Raw genomic sequence first — 22,441 nt, 5'->3', positions numbered from 1 at the left:
TCTCGGGAAGTATCCAGACCACTGGCTTCCCCGAGTTCCCCATACCAGTCCATTGTCTTCTAAGAGACATCCTGGTTCTGAAGAGAGTCTCCAGGCTCCTCCCATTCCTCTCCTGAGCCCAGCACGTCCACAAAGTGCTCAGGCGACAACATAGAACCCCTGGGTTATGTCAACCTTGGAATCGTCATCACTTAACGTTGTTCAGGCTCTGTGTCATCATGGATGTGGATGGGGCTTGCGCCACTGACTGGCATCGGCGACGTCGTATGCACCAACTTCGGATTTGATGGCGGAGAAGGTTGAGTTGGCACGACCGGATTCGATCCAGATCTGGGATCGGATCCCTGAGGCCCCACAAATGCTGTGGGGACCGGGGGTTCTGCAGAACAGTGCCTAGAGCATTGGCGCTCCTTACCTCTCTCAACGACGGACGCCAGTTGAGGTGTAGTCGAAATCCGCTTTGCCTACTTCTTCTTGTGCCTCTTTCCCAAGTGCCCAGACCACATTGAAAAGGGAGAAGAGAACTTAGGGCTCCGTGAGCGGTCCAACTAACTCCTCTTCTTCGAACAGGACCATGACCTACTCGCTTGACGGTGTCAACTTCATCGCTCGCTCCCTCAAGGTCTTTGGGGCCATCGCCGGACAGTCTGAACACAACTTCAATTCGTGGTCGTGATCAAGACATCACAGACATATGCAGTGGGGATGGTTGGCATGAACAAGACACAGGTCTGGCTCTGAGAAAGAGCACATTACATTGCAGTTCTTCTTTCAGAAACATTCTTCGCTATCCTTACCACTTCTGGTTAGTTAGTGAGAAAGAAAGAGGAACAACTTAGGACCAGGCTATGGCAGTACATGGAGTGCCTCAGTGCTCAAACAAACCCTTCAGAGGTAATTGTGTCTAAAGCAACCAATAGACATAGGAGTAAAGAGGTTTCACACTCTTCCAACATTCAATGCTCATTTAGAATTTTCAATATGGTTGCTTGATTGATGGATACAAAACAGAAGTGCCATTGTTTATAGGTTGTTGGAAAAGCAGATCTTGTACATGTTGTAATGCGCTTTGAGTGTGATTAAAGTCTTATTACAAGCAACATATCAACAAACTAGTATAAAGTTAAATTCTACATCAGCCACAAAATAAAAGGGATCAGTAGGTCTTGTGTGTTTTGAGTGATAGAATAGTACCTATCTAGGTTGCTTCCTTAAAGTTGTATTTGACATGATCATATTATATCTAAATTTGGTGTTTTACTGGAATAGTGAACCCACTTGCAGGACAGTGTTTCTTATCTAGTGGTCACAGGTTTACTCAACCTCTTGCCTCTCAAAAATTGCTAACTCTAGAACCATTGAGTCTGGTAACAATAAATATTGGTTAACTGTCAACAGCCACAAATAACACTTCTGGTGGTGATTGTGCCATCTATAAATATGCTTGTTATGTTTTATGTTCATGGAGTACATTTCCTGGCAAAACAAATAGATACAAATTCTTGATCCCACACGCCATAATGTACAGACTGTGATGTCTCAGTACAATATTACAAATCTCATTGGCTTAGACTTGTACCTTCTTCAATTTATGAATATCTAGATTGTCTACCACTCTCTTTAAGAGCTAATGCGTAAATACCTATTACAGTCACAAAACATAATATTTAAGGGAGCTCAGGTTCAGCTAAAATTTTCAGCAATGCTAAAAATCATGTGGCGAAACAAAATATATAACATAAGCAACCCAGAAGAAGTGGATATCTTTTTATCACAGATGGTTTGATAAGATATGAGATATAAGCTTATGCTAATAGGGTTTTAGTCCTTTAAATAATGTTTCATTGCTAGTAGTATTTGTATGGGAGATTGGTACAGATAGGCGTTTTTCTTCTCTTTGTTTTCCTTCTATATTTTTTTTTCACATATCTTTTTTGGTTAGGTCTTGCCTCTCTGGGAGGGATGGGGGAGATCGCAAAGGGTGGAGTGTATCGCCCTAGGTCCAGAGAGGGTGTTTACCGGGGGTAATGGGGCGCACTGGGTTTGGGGAGCAGGGGGAGAAAAATAAAAACAAATTGTCCTCATATGCTTATCTCTTAAAGGGGTGGAGATAAAATCAGAAATGACCATGGGCTGGAACCAAGATTATAGGGTAACAATTGGCATTTTAGGTTCAGAGAATGGATGAATTAAAAGTAGTTAATCTCTTAACTTGGAATGTGAACTGGTTGAGATCAAGATGGAAAGTGTCTCGGGTTAGGGAAACCCTTAAGAAAAGCGCGGCCCAAATCACATTTCTACAGGAAACACATCTTGAAAGCATTGAATGCAGGACAATTTTTTGACAAGTGTAGATGGGTCCAGAAGGTAGTATGTTCCGACCAGACGGGGTGTCCTGGAGGAGTTGCCATCATTATCAAAAGAAATAACGGAATAAGATTAGTCAACTATAAAGCTAATTGTTTAGGAGATAGGTAGTGGCGACCAGAGCCTTTAATCAAGATTGAATCTTGCTTATTAGAGACAATAGCACACACTGTGATGGGAGGAGATTTTAATTTGGTTATGGATAAAGGATTAGATAGGACCTCAAAAGTTAAGTATACAAATCCACCAAGATCACTCTCCAGACTAAAAAGTATGATGATGGAGTTTAATCTGACAGATATTTGGCGTATTAGGCGGAGGGAGGCTAGGAAGTTTACTTTTTACAGTAAAAAGTATAGACATCACTCCCATATTGATTATTTTTTAGTAGATCAAGAGCTGTGTGGAGATGCAATTGAGATAGCTCATGTTCCCGCGATGGTGTTGAATCATTCTGCTGTGGCGCTGGTGTTGACAATACAGCAAAATGGGTGGCAGGGAAGATGGACAGTAGATAGGACAATTTTTTGGGATGAGGGGGTAGTTCGAGATTTAAGAGAAAAATCAGAGATATATTTTCATGCAAATATAGGTTTGGCGGAACATCAAATGGTCTGGGACGCCTATAACGCCTACTTAAGGGGGTTTTTAAGATCCGTTATGACAGGAAAAAAAAGAGACGAGAAACGAGAGGATGAACATAAACTTGAAGTGATCAAGTTACAAAACATATTTGAAAAATCACAGGATTTGCAACCACACAAAACAAATTCTAAGTTGTAAAAAGGATTTTGCTATCCTTCCCAAACAGGAGAGGCAAAGAAAGAGACATCCACCTCTTTTGTGTGAGTCATGACAGTATGTATTAATTGTTTATAACTGCAATTGCAAACCTCTGATTATTTACCAACCTTCGAGTTCAGACCGTTTTGGGGGGAGCAGGCAGCGTTCCAGAGGATCACTTTTTACTGTCACAGATGTCTTCCAAAGCAGGAAATATCACTTAGCAGTACCTATCCCTTTAATGGATATGGGCAGCTTTTAAAATGTTTTCAGTTTGGGAATGCAGTTGGAGGGATGGATGTCTGCTGTCCCTTCCAGGCCTCCATTCCAAGATCACCATTCCTCCATTTGCAGCCCATCACAAGACATCACAAATTGCAACCTGCCTAATTATTATTCACTCAGCAGGTAATTTGTGATGTCTGTAAATTGAGAATATTTGAGATGACGTCTATTAGTACGTAGGTTTTTTCTTTAATTGAACACCCATTCACAAACCAGTCGGTGTGTAGATAACCCATCATAGGGTGCAAATTAGTATTAGTATATTTAGCTCTAAATAATTATAATTTTGTAAATTAAACACTTTCTTTGAAACTCCTTAAGGAGGCATGGTGTGTTCAAGGGCTTTTACACTCAATGTTCAATGTAAATGTAAATGTAAATGTAAATGTAAATGTACAAAGGGCTTTTACACTCAATGTACAATGCAGACATAATTCACATATTTGTATGTACACATATGAAGACCATTGTCTACATACCACTGCAAGAGAGGGTGGGCTAGAGGATCTTGTTTATCCATCTGTTTCTTGATTTCCAAGTAAGGTGCCTAGAATGCAATACCATATGAATCAATATAATTGAAAACATTAAATTCAGCCTCACTTTTGGAGTAGAATTCAGAATCTCTACTTCACTAAAACAATGCAATTACCAAAATCATCAGCATCATAGAAAAGATAAAGTCATCCCTTTTAATGATAATGACAATATTTGTTTCTACTTATTCATTATGTCACTCCCATACACTGCCCTACTGTACACATTATGGATCTCTGCTACAATGGGAAAATAATGCCTGATATTGAGCAACTGCCAATTATCATACAACTGACAAATGTCATGTGTGTGCACAGTAGTAATCTGGGGGAAACATGAAAAATGCTACATGGAGCAAAGGCCAGTGGTTTATTCTATGTTCAAACATTCTCCCCAGTACATTTTTGTGAGTGTTTGATGCAATGCTTTAAGTGGCCATGGGCATGCCGTGACGTGGGATCCACTGCTCGCTTGCCACAGGATCCAAGCTAAACTTCACTGACGAGACACAAAAATATCAAAACCATCCTAGGGGTTTTTGTGTTTCCTTTTGTAGGGGGGGCTCTCTGGGCAGTTTGGGATGTATTGTTCCCAGGAGGAGAAGGGTCTGTACTGATTTGCATATAGTGGGACACTGTCTAGAGTTGGTAAAAAATTATGAATGGGAATGCTATCCACAGTGACTGCCAGTGGTTTAGACTATTTGCAAGTATTACTCCCATCACTTATTTTGTTCAAGTGGGTAGGTGTCACACATGATTTAGACAACCTTGGGTTTTCTTCACCTAGTTAGTCAGCCAATCCACTCCATGGCTTTCTAAAGAAGTACTGGTGAATATTAAGATTCATTTGACGGGAGTAGGTGTGTATGCAAGAGAAAGTAATTATGTGTGTGTGTTTGTGTTTGTATGTGTGTGTATGGTGATCTTCACTATATCGAGCTGGTGATGTCTTTCTTATACTTCCCTGCCTGTAAAACCATACTTCATGTGCTCCTTTCCAAAGCCTGTGTATCAGGGGTAGGAAGACATTGTCAAAGAGTCACATGGGGTTGCCCTTGGTAAAACTCAACAATTTCCTCCCATTTCCTACATCAGGCCCTCGTCCATGGTAATGGGAGCAGATGCAGGCCTCAGTCTGAGGACAATACTGAACACCTAGAACAGTCAGAATTAGTCTGACCGTCGGTTCTGTGATCAGAAGCCTACAAAATCCAGTCAGCAACAAAGAGGAAATGCTCCTTCAGGACTGGTTGGGTGGAAAACCTTTGAATGTTGCAGTCGATGAGCTTTGCACTGATGTCCTACCTTTGACGTCAATGAGTATAAGTACTGGATACCTCAGCAGGTAATTCATTTTTGCAGCCTTGGCATAAACAAAGCCTACACACCACAGCAAAAAAGAAGACACTATGCTTAGGGTAGACTATTTGCTGATTTTGTGCACACCAACACTGGTCCTAGGGCAGGGAAGTCTCAGCTGTCACCTTTCTGTTTTTACATTGGAACATAAGGAGGACTGTGCTGGATAGAAGGAGTGACATGATCTGTGGAAAGACCTATGAAAGACCCAACTGCCTGGAAGACCTGCTTGCCAATCAATAGGATTAGCCCATCCTAGCGAAAGCAAGCAGAGCATGTTGATTGTGGAGCTGCTGCATCCTCTATTATTGTCATGAGGGTGTTCCTTGACACACTCAGTGCCAGTAGGGGGATGGTATTTCCCTTTCTTATGCTCTACATGGAACTAGAGAATGTTAACATTCACACTTTTGTGTGACATCTGATTCGTGGCTAGAGGAGTTTGCTTTCATTCCAGAGCCACTTGAATCATCATTTTAGAACTTACAATTCCAGAGACATCAGTGGTTGAAGTCACTACCACTAGCCAAACTTAAGGATCCAGTTTGTACTCAAGGTCCTGTGAGTGCCCCCACCAATGGAAAATCCAGTAGATTAAGAGGTACAGGGCCCTAATGGAAAAGCACACATTGTACTTACCACTTGAAGGTGACACAATAGTTCCATCAGTGACCCTGAAAAGCACAAAGGCAAGCTTGGTCCTTAACTGGTCACTTGACTCCTGTTTCATGTTATGTTATGTTATGTTATAAAATGTATAAGAATGCATGGCTGCCCCAGCCAAGGGGCGTCCCAGCGCTAAGCACAGACAGAAAATAGGTGACTGGGCCGAAGAACGCCACAACCAGTTATTTAGAGAACAGAGGAGTTTTTATGGCCTTGCGGAAGGCAGCATGATTTTGAATGCTTCTGATGTTTACCGGAAGGGAGTTCCAGAGTTTGGGAGCTAAAGCACGGAAAGAGCGATCTCCGGCTCTGGCTCTCTTAACCTGCGGGATGACCGCCAGATGCTGGCTGAAAGAGCGCAAGAGACGAGTGGGCGTATAAGGTTGAGAAGGTCTGCAGGGATTTCAGGGGATTGAGAGTTAAGAATACGGTGTGCAATGCAAAGTGCTTTAAAAAGAACATTCTTCTCCACTGGGAGCAAATGAAATCTACTAATGAACTCCGAGGTGGGACAGGTCCTGGGGAGCCCAAACAGTAGTCGGATGGCTGCATTTTGTATTCTTTGGAGGTGCTGTGTCTCTGCTCCTTTAACCCCAAGAACAGAGCACTAACGTAATCCAGCCTAGATAGTATGGTGGTCTGGATGATGGACTTTGTCCCCAACTGGACAACAGTGACCAGATTCTGGGCCAACGGTACATCACCACTAACCCTGGGCAAAGCACTACACGATGCTTGCATAGTTTGCGAAGTTTGCGCTACTTCGCTCTACGCGAACTGCACGTAGCACAGTGCAAACACGCGTAGTGTAGCATAGCATAGCGTAGTGCAGCGGTCATTTTTTGCTTGCTCGCGGTCCTCAACGTCAAGTTGGCGACCACGAGCAAGCAAAAATACATCCCGGCGAGACTTTTTCCTCATTCGCGAGCAGCAACATCAAGTTGCCGATCGCGAGCATGGAAAATAAACCTCCTGGCGAGATTCTCAATTCGGGAGGTCAAGTTTCTCCTTGCGAGTGGTCGCGTATGCTTGCGACCGCTCGCAATGAGAAACTACCAGTCCGCGTTGAGAAAGCTGCAGCTCAAGTAAAAATCTATTTGAGCGGCAGAAAACTACAGCTCGCACTGTGCAAGATGCCGTTTTCAATGATTGCACAGTGCCGGATGCTTGTCCGCACTGTGCAATCATTGAAAACGGCATCTTGCACAGTGCGAACAGAGTTCTACGCTGTTCACGTAGCTTGCGTAGTGCAAAGTGCACTTTGCGTAGCTTCGCGTAGCGCTACTTCGCAAACTACGCCCAGCCCTAACACCACTGTAAGCACCAAAGACATCACAGGGAGCTATCCGAATTGTTCGAGTGGTGGATGTTTGATTTGACATTTTAAGAAGTGACAAGTTATTAGGATATTATTGTAAGAGGTGACACTTTTTATTCCAGCTATTATTACTAGTGTGGCACCCATAGTGCAGAGACAGGTCCAGAGTCCAAGCATCTAAATTCCTGCCCACCCTTAAATTGCCTTAGTGTGGGTGCTGGTAGACATTAGACACATGATCGCTTAACAGATCAAACTGAAGCAATCCCCATACAAAAACATAAGTCACTGGCAGACGTCTAACACCTAGCTATAACAACATTTGCCTTCTGGTATGTTTCAACTGCTCTATTTTTTAAACTGTTAAAGTCATTTTGCTTTTCCACAGTTAGCACTTCCTGGACGGTTACTAAGTGCTAATTGCTATGCCCTATTGAATTTCACTTTCGAACCCACTCCACCTCCCGAGTACACCTTCACTGCTCACTAACCTGAGTGAGTTAGGACCTAGAGGGAGCACCGTCACTATCTTCAATGAGTGTCCCAATAATGTGGCCATGGGAAACCAGAAGTAAACATCAGGGTCTACACAGAATAATGTCAAGAAGCCACTGACCGATGCAGGACCCCAGAAAAAGATGTCACAATCTCCCTATAAGAAACTGATCGAAAGAGAACTACAGAGAACCCACCACTGTCCTACACCATTGAAATCCTGGCCAGCCTTGCCAAAAAGCTCACAACCACCCTTAGTACCTAACCCTCAAAAGACTATATGGAAGGAAGGCAATGGCAATAGTAAAAGTTAGTTCCCCAATTATAATGCCTGACATAAAAGCTTCAGAGACATGTAATAACATTTAGATAACACACAATCTAAACATAGCCGTAGTGCATGGCAGTGACATTCCTGAGGTTTCAGGTTTTGCTACAACTTTGGCAATTAAGCAACCACCAATCATTAATTATGGAAGTGGATTGGCCCTGCTTCAAGTCAGGAAGCCACAAAAACTGTAACTGAAGCTGTGGAACTGAAGGCCGGATACTTGAAGCAGGTTGGTCTCGCTGGACCCCGGAGCTTTGAAGACTTCTTGCTGTAAATGCTCAAAATCCCAACGGAGAATGGGACTTGGTTGTTTTTTAAAGTGCTGCTGGGAGCCTTACCCTGATGAAAGCTGACATTCTACCCAATGCCGTGGATCTGCTGTTCAGATACCTTTCTCATACAGGGCACCCGAAAGATCTGGAGGAAACATTTTTCAGAGTTTCCAAACTTTCTTCTGATGCCCAATCAACCACAGGAGTACATGTACACGGCCCCCGGGACCTCAGGGAAGGGCACTTAGAGACTCTTTGAGGGTGAGGCAGAGACCAACAGCAAAGTCCAGTTCAGGTCCAGCTGTCATTGGTCAGCTGGGACATCCACGAAAAAGGCCTCTTGCAGCATCTGTCCCTGTTGCCACACAGGAGATCAGCCAACTGACCTTTAGAGTCAACTTCTTTGTCTTGGATACAAGAAGGAGTACATTCAGTCATTTGTGGATCCTCTCAGGTCAGATAGCAGATTCACTCCGTTTCTATTCTTCCGCAGGTCTAGTATGTGTTCTGACGATGGTATCTGGGGTGCCACATTCATGCTTGGCACTAGCTAGTGGGTGGGGTTGACTACTACACCAATGGGTTAAAAGTTTCCTGGCACTGACCTGCCTACTTCTGAAGGAGTTCCTGTTTGCCTTATCATAAATAAGGGCAAAAATGCAATGTGTCAGGATGAACTCAAGCTATGAGGGGGTTGAGCTCAGGTTAATTTAGTGGCATGGAGGGTTCTCCCTTACAAGGGTTGTGATGAATCCTGAATGAGGGCAGTTGCCTGCCACAAATAATAATCCATTTCCTTACAATGGCACAATAATAGCTGCAGTCCACAATTGGCATTTAACTTTCCAAAGCGATACAAAAGGGGATGATGGACGGAGCGTTTGAGCAAATCAAACACTCACCCCCAGTCAACTGATCTGGGTTTAATCCATCACCATTCTATAGCCCACTCAGCCACTCCATTTCAGACATGGCCATATGCAAATCAGTCTGACCCTGTGCCTCATGGGAACAGTCCAGCCCGAAGACGTGGCTTGGCAGTTCTCCGTAATAAAATGATGTGTCACACATTACAATTCTAGCACCTAACATGCTCCATGAGGGACTGTAGTTAACATCTTGGTTCTCAGAGCCAGCCAGAGCCAGCCAGTGTAGCCAGCGTAAGCCGCAGTGGTCTTGGATCTAGCACGCCCCTTCTCCTTCTGCAGAAGACCGTAACTGAAGAGCGCATCACGCAATGAGGCTTGTCTCAAGAAATTGGTAATGTTAGGAATTACAATCTAAGGGGCTTATTTATGAAAGGCTTACGCCGCCACAGCGTCACTTTTTTTGACACTCCGGCTGCGTAAACCTCTCAACCATATCTATGATGTGGATTTGCACGGCCTCATACATATGGTGCAAGACAAAGCAGCACAAGTCGCTGCCTTGCCTTCCTCTGCGTCAAGGAGCCATTCCATGGGCATTGCAGTGGATTTTCACAAGCAGCACTCAAGGAATTTGATGCTGCCCCAAATTTACATAATCACGTAAACATGAGGCAGTGCCCAAACCTTACGCCTCCCCAGAACAGGCAGAACGAGGAGGAAGATTTTTATTTCTGTTCGTTTTTTCCACTTTCCATGTGCGCTGCATTTCATAGAAAGAGGAACATGCCTCTTAGGATTGTTTTTGTGCAGGAAGGTGCCCCTTCCATTGCTCTATTTTACTTGTGAGAAAGTGTCTCTCAAAGTGCCACAAGTTTGACTGTAGAATGTCACTCATACTTTCACAGAAATCACTGAAATGTCACAAATGAGCAATATGAAAACAAGGCAGCTATTCAATGGCTGTACATGGGAGTTGCTATCCTGAAGAATAAAGGTTATCAGGAATGGGCTCACTGTAGCACAACTCTTAATTAAACATTTTAAGAACAAGAATCAAGGCCAATAAAGTGTTCGTCGCCCATCATAACGAAGACAACAAGTAAAGGTGAGCATACAGACCTGTGTCATTTCCCTAATAGACGTAATACTGTCCAGTGCTTTCATAACACGTTCATAATTTTTCTTCTGTAAAGAAGATATATAAAAATAATTTTAGAGATATTGCATGTGAGCATTTTCAAAGCACATTCAAGTTCTTAGCATCTACTGCGTTGAAGCCAGTGAAGAGAGCCCGTAAAGTTGAGGGCAGAGAGCAGAAGCAAGCCATTCAACAAATATAACATGGACACTTCGGTACACATCTACAGAAGAGAAATATTTAGCTATTAACATTATGTCAGCCAATTTAGATTTGATTCAAAATTAATAAAAAGTAATGTTCTACTGCAGAAACTGCACGTTTTTCCAGAAAAAATATAATGAAACAAAAAACATTTTGAGTTATTTATGAAGTAGAAAAGGGGAAAACAAGGTAAGGTAAAATAAGAAAATGTGCTGATTGCAACAAATGCAAACTTGATCAAAATAACAAATTTTCATTACTACAAAAATGAACTGAGTGTCATGGAAAAGTATGCTTTCCTCGACTACTGCTTTATCATACAGACAATTCTGATAGTTTGACAACAGGTTTTGTCATTAAAGCTTAAAACGTAACAATAGTGACTTATTTTTACACACATGCCTTTGTGTTGCATGTCTGCTGCTTCTAAAGACAGTAAATGATATTGTGCTGGCAATGGGACATAAGGCAGACCCACTAGATTGGGGGTCACCAACATTTTCTGTAATGAGAGCTACTTCTGATGAATGAAAATCATCGTGAGCTACTGAAGACCAAGTAGCTTCTGCATTGTTACCAAATGCCCCATCGCCCAGCTTCATTGACTTTAAACCTTAATGTCCATGGAGCCCAATACTATGGTTTGATCTTAATACTGTGAGTTTGTGGTTCTATGGTAGGGTTGCCATGTGTGTCCCTGAGTGCCCGTTCTGTGGGGATTCATGAACATGTTTGTGAATGAATGGGATATATGTGTATGGGTGACAGAGCCAGTGTCGTATCATGTAGTTGTGTAAAGGACATACCTCTCGCCATATGTGGCACTGTTACATGTACAACACAAACATACAACCATTTTTTTATAAATGGGAGAAAATTAAAGTGCAGAAAATATTCTGCATAAATGCTCGTTATAAGGAAAGAAATTCTGCGCTTCTTGGTACATTTTTCTGCACTTTATATTTCGCCCATTTAAAAACAAATGGTTGTATTTTTCAGTTCTAAATATGGCAGAGTGTCTACCAAACACGGGGAGCAAGATACCTGCTGTGTCTAAATGCAACACTTTGAAATGGGAGCAAGTGCAACTGAAGGGTTAACTTTATGTTTATATGCCATACATAAAACTCAACTTTTTAATCTTCTCACATGTCAAAGTGCCTTTACAAACACCAGGCATATTACTCCCAGTGGCCTGTAGACATGGTGCCATATTTATAATCGGAAAATACAATCATTTGTTTAAATGTGAGGAATTTAAGGTGCAGGAAAGAGCTTCATAAAACCTCTGTGCTTAATTGGCTTAATTTAAAGTAGAGGAAAACATTAAGACAATGTTTCATAGAAACATTTTTCTTCACTTCAAATTTCTTCCATTTAAAAGAAAATGACTATAGTTTTCAGTTATAAATATGGCACTCCGTCTACCAGCCACTGGGAGCAAGATGCCTGCTGTTTGTAAATGTGACACTTTGAAAAGGGAGGAAATTAAAATGAAGAGTTAACTTAATCAAGTTAACTAATCATTGTATTTGTCTCTCATTGAAAAGCATTCAGAAATATAAATGTGTTCTCATGTTCCAAAACTGAGTTGAGAACAACTTTTATTTAAGAGTTCATTTCATAGCGCCTTGAGACCCTTACGGGTGAGTAGTCGCGCTTTAACAAACTCCTGATTGATTGATTGATTGAAGAGTTAATTACATCAGTGCTTCACATCTGAACCTCTGTGACACACATGGGTCATAAATCTGAGTTCAGCACTGCTCACTGTCAGACTCTGCTATCTGCAGCCTGATAATAACAAAAAGTAAACATAGCCTTTCACTAACTTTAAAAGGAAAACCCAACACTTATTTATTGCAGTTCTCAATTAAAAATTAACTCAAGGCTGGGAGCTACTCTGAAGGTTTCTGCGAGCAACTGGTAGCTAGCTTTCAATCAATCCACTGGTTGGAGACATCTGCACTAAATCAGTATCATCAGGGGGCGCTTGGAAGCGAGGAGCACCAGCCACTTCTTTCTGGTTTCGAGCTCTGCTGCCTACAGCCCATGCAATAAACTAGTATTAATGAGTTATCACCTGTACTTTGGAGCTAATTCATCAAAGAGTTGATGATGCCCTTGCACCAGGCAATGGGGTGCAAGGGTGATGGAACTAATAAGTTAAATTTATCAAGCCACGCAAGGCCACCTTGTATGGCCGTCCCTGGCTTGATAAATGTAGAGTAATGCAAAGCACCACAAGTTGCTGCCTTGTGTTACTCTGACCAGGGAAACTTTCCTTGGGTGGAGCATGAGCGTTCCCATGTATCCACATATCAATTTTGGAGCATTCCCAGATTTACAATTACTGGTAGAACTGAGAATACGTCTAAATGCTATGCCTCTCCAGGTGAGGCGTAATGTGGAGAAATATATTTATTTCTCTGAAAATGTCTCGGAGGATTATTTTTGGGTATGAAGGTCTCCCTTCCTGCACAAAAACAATTCAGCTTACAAAACAGGCGCTCTTGCACTTGGGTGCAAGGGCGGCTGGTTGGCGCTAGGCAGCACATTGAAGGCCAGCGCAAGGAAACAACAGGAATGCGCCATATGATGTTAAATGCAGCACATTTATGCCCTTTCCCTTTCATGTCGAGCAGCAAGGTGGCCTCGTTGAGCTGCACGATTTCTTGATAAATGTAGCCATTTGGTCATACCAACTTTGCTGAAATAAAGCACCATATGTGTTTTGTACACGGGCACAGTCTACGGCCTCAGGTGTCACTATGGCCCAATGCTGACCTCGGAAAAATGGAAGGCAGTGTTAGCTTCTCGGAATTCAAACGTCTGACCTCCAGATCCTAGACAGCAGCGAACATTTAACTAAACGAGCCATCACGCTCCAGTTTTCTTCTTCTGCAGAAGCCAATATTACTGAATGACGTGTCAGTGTTCATGTCAGTGAAAGTAAAAGGCAAACTAAAAACCCAATCTGAAAATCAATAACCGCCCACCCACCGGTCAAACACCCACATAAAGGCATGCTCCATAAATAAAGGTGCGTAAAGAACAAGTTACTTAGCTTCGGTAACGCTTTTTCTGGTAGATACAGTATCTGCCTGTGGATTCCTCACCTTATGAATATCCCCCTGCGTGAGCAGCATCCGGAAAAATTTTTTGTAGCTTTGCGCCGACGTAGACCTACGTCACAGAGGCACGGCATCGCGCGCGACTCCGCTGACGTCACCAACCCCATATCAGGCCCACGCCGGCGTGATGACATCAGTTCCGCCCTTTTTTCCGTGCCTACGAGGCACACGGACGGACCAATGACAGTAGGAAAATACATAGAATACACAGAACACAATGCTCAGATAACACACATAGTGCGAAAACAATGAGGGAAAGCAAAATGTAATAAACATTTCCTTGACAATAAATATATACATAAACAATAAAAATGGTATACAAGAGTGGACAACGGGGAGGCGGGTGGGTCAGTGAGGAATCCACAGGCAGATACTGTATCTACCAGAAAAAGCGTTACCAAAGGTAAGTAACTTGTTCTTCTGATAGATACATCTGCCAGTGGATTCCTCACCTTGTGAATAGATTCCCACAGCAGTCCCCACTCCCGGAGAAGGGTGTCCACTCTTCTATACCAAGAAATCCTGGAGGACAGAACGCGCAAAGTGGCCGTCCCTCCTCACCTCGGTATCCAAGCAGTAATGCTTCGCGAAAGTGTGGAGGGAGGCCCAAGTCGCGGCTCTGCAAATTTCCTCTACGGGTACACCTCTAGAAAGAGCAGATGTTGCAGAGTAGCAGATCTTGATGCACAAAATTATCCATCTTAAGAGCGTGCGCTTGTGCACAGATCTTCCTTTCCTGCAGCCAGCAAATCCAACGAACAGCTGGTCATCGAAACTGAACTCCCTTGTCCTATCCAGGTAGAGGCTCACCGCCCTCTTAGGGTCCAGGCGGTGAAGGATCTCCTACTCCTTGGAAGGGTGAGGGGGAGGATAAAAGGTAGGGAGGGTAACGGATTGCCCCAGGTGGAAAGGAGTTACCACCTTTGGCAGAAAAGCAGCCCTGGTCCTAAGAACCATTCGATCAACATGAATGGATAAAAACGGGGGCTTTGAACTAAGAGCTTGAAGCTCACTTGCCCTCCTTGCCGAGGTAATTGCTACAAGGAAAACTGTCTTGAAAGACAAAAGTCTCAAGGGACATGAGTGTAAGGGTTCAAAAGGTGAACCCATCAAGAATGTAAGAACAAGGTTCAAGTCCCATTGAGGTACAATAAAAGCAGTAGGCTGAAATTTATTGGTAAGGCCCTTGATGAATCGTAAAACATAGGTGACTTAAACAAAGAGGATTGGTCAGGCAAACAAAGGAAAGCCGATAAGGCCGAAAAATAACCCTTAATAGTTGCCACCGCAAAACCCTGCTGGGCCAAGGAAAGAGCAAATGGAAGAATATTGGACAAACAAGCCCTTAAAGGGTCAATGGACTTTTCCCCACACCAGGCAACGAACTTTGACCATCTATAGGAATAAATGGACTTAGTGGAGTCACGCCTGGCTGACAAAATGACATCCACCACGTCGTCTGGCAGGGAAAAGGAACTCAGGTTGCCCCGTTCAATCCCCAGGCATGAAGGTGTAAGGTATAGAGGTGGGGGTGTAGAACCTGCCCCTCCATCTGGGAGAGGAGATCTGCCCTGTGAGGGAGACGGAGCGACGGGTGAGAGGAGAGGTGGAGAAGGTCTGTGTACCACACCCTTCTTGGCCAATCCGGGGTGATCAATATAATTTGGGCCCGGTCTTGGCGAATTTTCCTCAGAACCCGAGGAATCAAGGGTATGGGAAGAAACGCGTAAAGGAGTTGCGAGTCCCAACTCAACTGAAACGCATCTCCCAAGGCTCCCTGCATCGGAAACTGGAGGCTGCAGAATGACGGGCAGCGAGCATTCTCGCGAGTGGCGAACAGGTCCACCTGAGGACTTCCCCACGTCCGAAAGACGTGACAAACTACCTCTGGATGAAGCCTCCACTCGTGGTCGGCAGAGAACTGCCGACTGCGACTGTCTGCACGAACGTTCAGAACTCTGGCCAGATGACTTGCCATCAGGCAAATCTGATGTTCCTGAACCCAGGACTGGAGACGCAGAGCCTCTCTTCAGAGGCACTGCGACCCCACTCCTCCCTGCTTGTTGACATACCACATCGTGGTCGTGTTGTCCATCAGGACCTGAACCGACCGACTGCAAAGGGAAGGGAGGAAGGCCTTGAGCGCCAGACATATCGCCGGTAATTCCAGTAGGTTGATGTGAAGCAACCTTTCCTCTGGAGACCAAAGACCCTTGACCTCCAGGTCCCCCAGATGAGCACCCCACCCTAGAGTGGATGCATCCGTTATTACCGTGGCCACCGATGGAGGAATTTGAAAAGGCTTTCCTTGCGACAGATTGCCTTCCACGCTCGACCAAGACAAATCCGCTGCAGTCTCTCTGGAGATCCTCACTGACTCCCTGAGATCTCCGTTGTGCTGATACCACTGCCTGTGGAGGCACCACTGGAGTGCCCTCATATGCCAGCGTGCATGGTTCACCGCCAGAATGCAAGAAGCCATCAGACCGAGCAGACGTAGGACCTTCTGGACGGGAACAACCGCTCCATTGTAGAATAAAGGAATAATTTCCTGTATGTCGCGAATCCTTTGAGGAGGAGGGAATGCACGGCATACAGAAGTGTCCAGTACCGCACCTATGAACAGGTTGCGCTGGGAGGGCACCAGGTGAGATTTGGGTACATTTATCGAAAAACCCAACCTGGGCAACAACTGAGTGGTCTCCTGCAGGTGATTGACCACCTTCCCCGGCGACTCTGCTTTGATCAGCCAGTCGTCTAGATACGGGAATACAGGTATCCCCGACCTCCTGAGATGTGCTGCCACCACCGCCATCACCTTGGTGAAGACGCGAGGTGCAGTAGTAAGACCAAACGGAAGGACCGCAAACTGGTAGTGCTGCGACCCAACCGTAAAACAGAGATACTTTCTGTGTGACTTCAGGATTGGGATGTGAAAATACGCATCCTGCAAGTCGATCGAAACCATCCAGTCTTCTTCCAGCAGCGCTTGAAGAACCTGCGCAAGAGTGAGCATCTTGAACTTTTCCTGTTTCAGGTAAAAGTTCAAGATCCTGAGATCCAGGATTGGCCGAAGCCTGCCATCCTTCTTGGGGATCAGAAAATACCGGGAGTAGCATCCCTGACCCCTTTCCTGCTCCGGAACCACCTCTATCGCATCTTTTCCGAACAGGGCCAGGACTTCTTCCTGCAAGAGAAGCAGGTGGTCCTCCGAAAAATAACCCTGGCATGGATGGTAATTTGGGGGAAACTCCCGAAAGGGAAGAGCATACCCATTCCCCACGAGATCGAGAACCCAAAGATCCGATGTAATCAATTCCCAATCTCATAGAAAATGGGTAAGCCGACCCCCCACTGGGCTCACATGATCCGGAATGGCGTATCTAGGGCTGATTTGCTGCGTTGGCAGGGGGTTGGGACGGGGAAGAGGAGGAAGAGGAGGAAGCTTTACGGCCTCGAGAACGGGCTCTTTGCTTGCCCCTATAAGACCTGTACAACGTGTTTTGCTGCTGCTGCGGCTGCTGCTGCGTTGTCTTGTAGGATCGAAAAGAAGATCTGCTAAATCCTCTAGAACGCCTCCCAAAAGTGCCCCTGTTCTGAAGGCCCAACGACTTAGCCGTCGCCCTGCTGTCTTTAAAGTGTTCTAAAGCAGTGTCTGCCTTCTTGCCAAATCAACCAGACATGTCGAATGGGAGATCCATCAATGTAGACTGGACATCTGTCAAAAATTCACTCGATTTCAGCCACGCAGCTCTCCTTGTTGCCACAGAAGAGCCCATGACCCTGGCCACAGAGTCTGCCATGTCCAATCCACTCTGAATCACCTGCCTTGCTGGAGCCTGAGTGTCAGAGATTACCTCTTGGAAGTCTTTCCTATCCTCCTCAGGTATCTTGGGCACCAACTGTTTTACAGTGTCCATCAGGGCGTGGATATAACGCCCCATCAGGCAGGTCGCATTCGTGGACTTCAGCGCCATACTGGCGGAGGAGAAAACCTTTTTAGCAGCCTGATCCTATTTTCTCAACTCCTTTTCTGCTGGAACCTGTGGAAAAGCTCCTGTTGATCTTTTGGAACAGGCCGCCTGCACCACCAAACTCTCAGGCAGAGGGTGAGTGGATACAAATTCTGGGTCTTCAGGAGCAGCTCTGTACCTCCTGGCAACAGCCCAAGAAACAGCAGGAGCTGAAACAGGTTTCTTCCAAACCTCTAAAATCGGTTCTTTAAGGCCATCATTAAAAGGCAGCAATGGTTCAGATGCTGAAGATGGAGAGTGAAGGACCTCTGTGAGAAGATTTGACTTAAACTCAGCAGTAGGGAGAGCAATGTTCAATAAACTTGCAGCCTTCTTTATTACGACATGGTAAGGAGCCACATCTTTAGAGGGTTCATCCGGTACTGAAACTAAATCCCACTCAGGGGACAGTTCAAGACCACTAGCCACTGAAAGGTCCTCAAATGGGTCCTCAGGCTCCTGCAGCTCACCCTCCTCCAAATTCTCCTCATGATATTTCTCTTCCTCCATCAACCTCTGGGCTTCACGCCTCGACCTGAGCTTCACATTCGAAGCCGTCGGATCCACTGTCGGCTCCGTCGAAGTCGGTGCCGGCACCGATCCCGACGCCGGACGAGGAAGAATCCCACGACGTAGCTCAGGGTTCGGCATCAGGGTTGATGGAATCGGCGTCGAAGGATTCGGCATCGACGGCTTCGGCATCGATGGCTTCGGAGACGAAGGCCTCGCCGGCGTCGGAAAATGCCAATGCGGCGCTGGAGCCGGCATAAGGGGCATAAAGGGCTCAGGTGCATATGTTTGGGGAACACCCAGATCAAACGCCATCGGACCAGTGGGACCAACAGGAGCCCCATAGGTGTATATAGCCCTGGAATATATACCAAACATTGCATTAAGGAAATGCGTCGGATCTTGACCTGGAGCCGGGAAGGCTGGGTACGAACCCCCAGGCTGCTCTTGAGGGCGTGGAGTCGATACGACGTCGACTTCCTCTTCGGGCTGGTGCACCGGAGTCGACAGACCTTCGGGCAACGGAGCCTCTTCCTCTCCAACCATCTCCCCCTCACCTTCATCCTCCCGATCCGGAGGATGGGATGGAACCGGAGATGCCGTCTGCCTCGGAGAACCTGGCGAATTCACATGCGACGCCTCACCTCCGGCGTCCTGATCTTCAGAAGCCGAAGAAACCACCACCTTCTCAATCAGCTTCACCTGCGACTTTGGCTTAGAACCCGAGTCCTTCCTCAAGCGATGTCGGGATTCATGGGACCTCTTCTTATGCTTCATGGTCCCTCTTCTTATGCTTCTTTTTGGATGATCTCAAAGCATGGGCCGAGGACGAGTCCGATCGCGACCTCGAACGAGGTCTTGACCTCGAGCGTCGAGTCCGCGACCTCGATTTTTTCTTCTCCTTACTTCCTTTAAGCTTCGTCACAAGAAGCTTAGCTTCTCTTTCCCGGAGGGCCTTAGGTGTCATCTTCCTACAAGACTGGCAGTCTTCGACGTCGTGGTCGGAGCTCAAACACCACAAGCAGCATTCATGCGGATCCGTAATGGACATGGTTTTGAATCACTCCCCACAGGCTTTAAACCCGGTCTTCTTCAAAGACATGTCGAAGGAAAAGACAATGAAACACGAACAATACAAGGTAACAAAGTTACTGCAAAAGCTACGGACGATCCCTAGAAAACCGTTAGCGTAGAACGACACGGGAAAAAGGAAAATGATGTCATCTCGCCGGCGTGGGCCTAATATGGGGTCGGTGACTTCAGCAGAGTCGCGCGCGATGCCGTGCCTCTGTGACGTCGGTCCACGTCGGCGCGAAGCTACAAAAAGAATTTCCGGATGCTGCTGACGCAGGAGGATATTCACAAGGTGAGGAATCCACTGCCAGATGTATCTATCAGAAAGGGAAAGTTTGACTACACCTCATGTTATGTTATGTTATTTATACTTATAAAGCGCACTGCTACCCTGGGGTGTCCTGGCGCTGAGTACTGGATTACCTGGGACATCTGTGAGCTGTTATTGAGAGAACAACCAAGTTTTCAGACCTTTGCGGAAGGAGATTAAATCAGGGGCATTTCTTAGTTGGAACGGGAGTTCGTTCTATGCTTTGGAGGCACAGTGAAAGAAACTTCTGCCTCCCCAATTAGTTTTTTTAAACATGGATGTTTGAACTAGTTTAGAACCAGAGGAGCACAAGGTTCTGCTAGGGACATACCATGTGAGTTTATGCTTGAGAAACTCCGGGCCAATACCATTCACTGCTTTAAAGACCACACAAAGGGCCTTAAACCGAGATCTCAGTGGGATTGGGAGCCAGTGTAGTTTCCTCAGCTCACCTCTAACCGAGGCAAACCTCGCCGTTTCCAACAGCAATCTGACTGCCGCATTCTGGACCAGTTGCAGCTTGCGCATGTATTGTTTCTGTACATTAAGATAACGGCTGTTGCAATAGTCCAGACGGGACAAAATCAGGGCCGTAACGACCGTCCTTAGGTTGCTGGCTGAGAGGAAGAGCTTGATTTTTTTGATTATTCTGAGGACAATGAAGCAGGATGAGGTCACCTGGTTCACTTGGTCCCCCATAGTAAGTTTATTGTCCAATAGGACTCCCAAATTCTTGGCTTTTTCGGAAGGTGTTGGGCAGGCCCTCAGCTCTTCCGGCCACTAGTCCGGTGTCTAGACCCGGGGATTATTGCCAAACTTTATCACCTCCGTTTTAGCTGAGTTAAGCTTTAGACAGTTGGCTGACATCCAGATGGAAATAGAGCTCATGCATTTCTGAAACCTGTCCCCTGCTTCTCTTTCCACTCCCTCCATCAGCGACAACACAATCTGTGTGTCATCAGCGTTGGAGGTGAGCTGGAACCCAAACGACCGGATGATATTGGCCAAGGGGGCCACATAGATATTAAAAAGCGTGGGGCTCAAAGATGAGCCCTGTGGCACCCCACCAGGAAGCGAAAAAGGGTCAGAGACATTCCCGTCAAGATCCATGGTCTGGGACCTATCCGCCAGAAAGGAGTGTAGCAGTCCAACCCTTAACTCCAATGTCTGAGAGCCGATTCAGCAGGACCCCATGGTAGACAGTATCGAAGGCCGCGGATCGGTCCAGGAGGATTAAGATGGCACTTCCTCCCCTATCCACGGCCTCTCTGATTTCCTCCGTTGATTTTATAAGGGCCATCTCTGTACTGTGAAAGGCTCTGAACCCAAACTACGAGGGGTCTAAGGAGTTGTTAACCAAAATGAAGTTACTGAGTTGGATATTGATTTCTTTCTCCAGTACTTTAGCAGGCAACGGAAGTCTGGAAATCGGGTGATAGTTGTTTGGGTCCTTGGGGTCCAAAGATTTCTTCTTCAGAAGAGGGAGCACGAGGCCATTTTCCAGTCCCTATGAAAAATTTCGGTCTGTAAAACTGAATTTAGTAGGGGGGTCAGAACTCCTCCAATGATTTCTGGAATTAACTTAAGAATTCCAGCGGGGCAAGGATCACTGGGAGCACCAGAATTTTTATGATGTGCAGCAATCTGATCAGATTAGTAATCTCAACAGGGGTGAAATGATCTAGAGAGCCTTTGGTGGTAACTAGGTAGCCTGAGTCCGTGAGATTTGAGTCTGACTGTTTACCATTGGTTTGACCCACCAGGGAGGTAAAGATAGTTTCAACCTTGGTTTTGAAATAATCCGCCATTTTGTTACAGAACTCTACATCACCCTGTTTTTTAGGGGCATTGGGTTTAGCTAATTTGCAAATCGTTTTAAAGAGTTCTTTAGAGTTGGATTCGGCCTTGATTATTTGAAGTGAAAAGTAGTTCTTTTTAGCTTCAAAGAGAGCTCACTTGTAGTTGGAAATACAGGTTTTATACTTCTCCTTCATCCCTTCGGAATACGATTTCCACCAATCCCTCTTTGCATATTTACAGATCAATTTTTTGGCCCTGAGCTCATCCGAGTACCAGGGTGCAGTGGGCAAAGCCCGTTTGGGAACCCACTTATTAACAGGGACTAGCTGTTCACAAGCATTGGTGAGCCAGGTGTTATAGGTGGCTGTGGCTTCATCCAAGTCTACCGGAGGCTGGACCATGGAATTCACCAAGATATTACCTAGTCTTTCCACATCCAGCTTACCCCAAGATCTAGTGCCCATCCCGCAATTCTGTGTGTGGTCTACGGACTGCGCCGGCAATGGTTTTAGTCCAAACTTAATCGCCAAATGGTCAGACCAAGGAATAGGGAAGACCCTGATCTCAATTAAATCATTTTTGTTGGTATAAATACCATCCAGGGTATGACTCTTTTCATGAGTTGGCCCCTTGACCATTTGCACCAGGCCACCAATACCCAGGATTTGATTTAGCCTGGAGGTCTCAGCATCTTTGGGGTTTTCGAGATAGAAATTGAAGTCCCCCATCACTGAGAAGGATGATTCAAGGCACAGACCCTCCTCAAGCATCAAATCTAGGGACTCCAAAAAACTGCCTTTGGAGCCCGGAGGCCGGTAGATCAGCATCCCCTTAAATGGTCTGTGGAACTCAGAGTAGATATCAAAAGCTAGGGCCTCACAGGCCAAGCTAGTTGCTGGTACAAATTTGGGGGAAAGTGAATCGTAGTAGATTATAGCAAGACCGCCCCCCTTCTTATTGGACCGATCCAAGGA

The 22,441-nt window shown here is 45.4% G+C and overlaps 1 protein-coding gene across 1 annotated transcript in view; it reads right to left on the bottom strand.

Annotated features, from left to right (window-relative positions):
* Positions 1 to 22,441, bottom strand: part of PARP8 (poly(ADP-ribose) polymerase family member 8) — a 759,201-nt gene that overhangs the window by 132,719 nt on the left and 604,041 nt on the right. Inside the window, exons 17-18 of the mRNA XM_078675052.1 lie at positions 10,404 to 10,469; positions 3,915 to 3,982 (exon numbers count right to left, since the gene is read on the bottom strand). Coding sequence (XP_078531178.1) covers positions 3,915 to 3,982; positions 10,404 to 10,469 — 134 coding nt within the window. The remainder of the gene's footprint in view (positions 1 to 3,914; positions 3,983 to 10,403; positions 10,470 to 22,441) is intronic.

This window comes from Lissotriton helveticus, chromosome 2_1 (genome assembly GCF_964261635.1).
Source record: "Lissotriton helveticus chromosome 2_1, aLisHel1.1, whole genome shotgun sequence".
In the NCBI taxonomy this organism is placed as follows: domain Eukaryota; kingdom Metazoa; phylum Chordata; class Amphibia; order Caudata; family Salamandridae; genus Lissotriton; species Lissotriton helveticus.
This window is presented reverse-complemented; position numbering and strand designations above follow the sequence as displayed.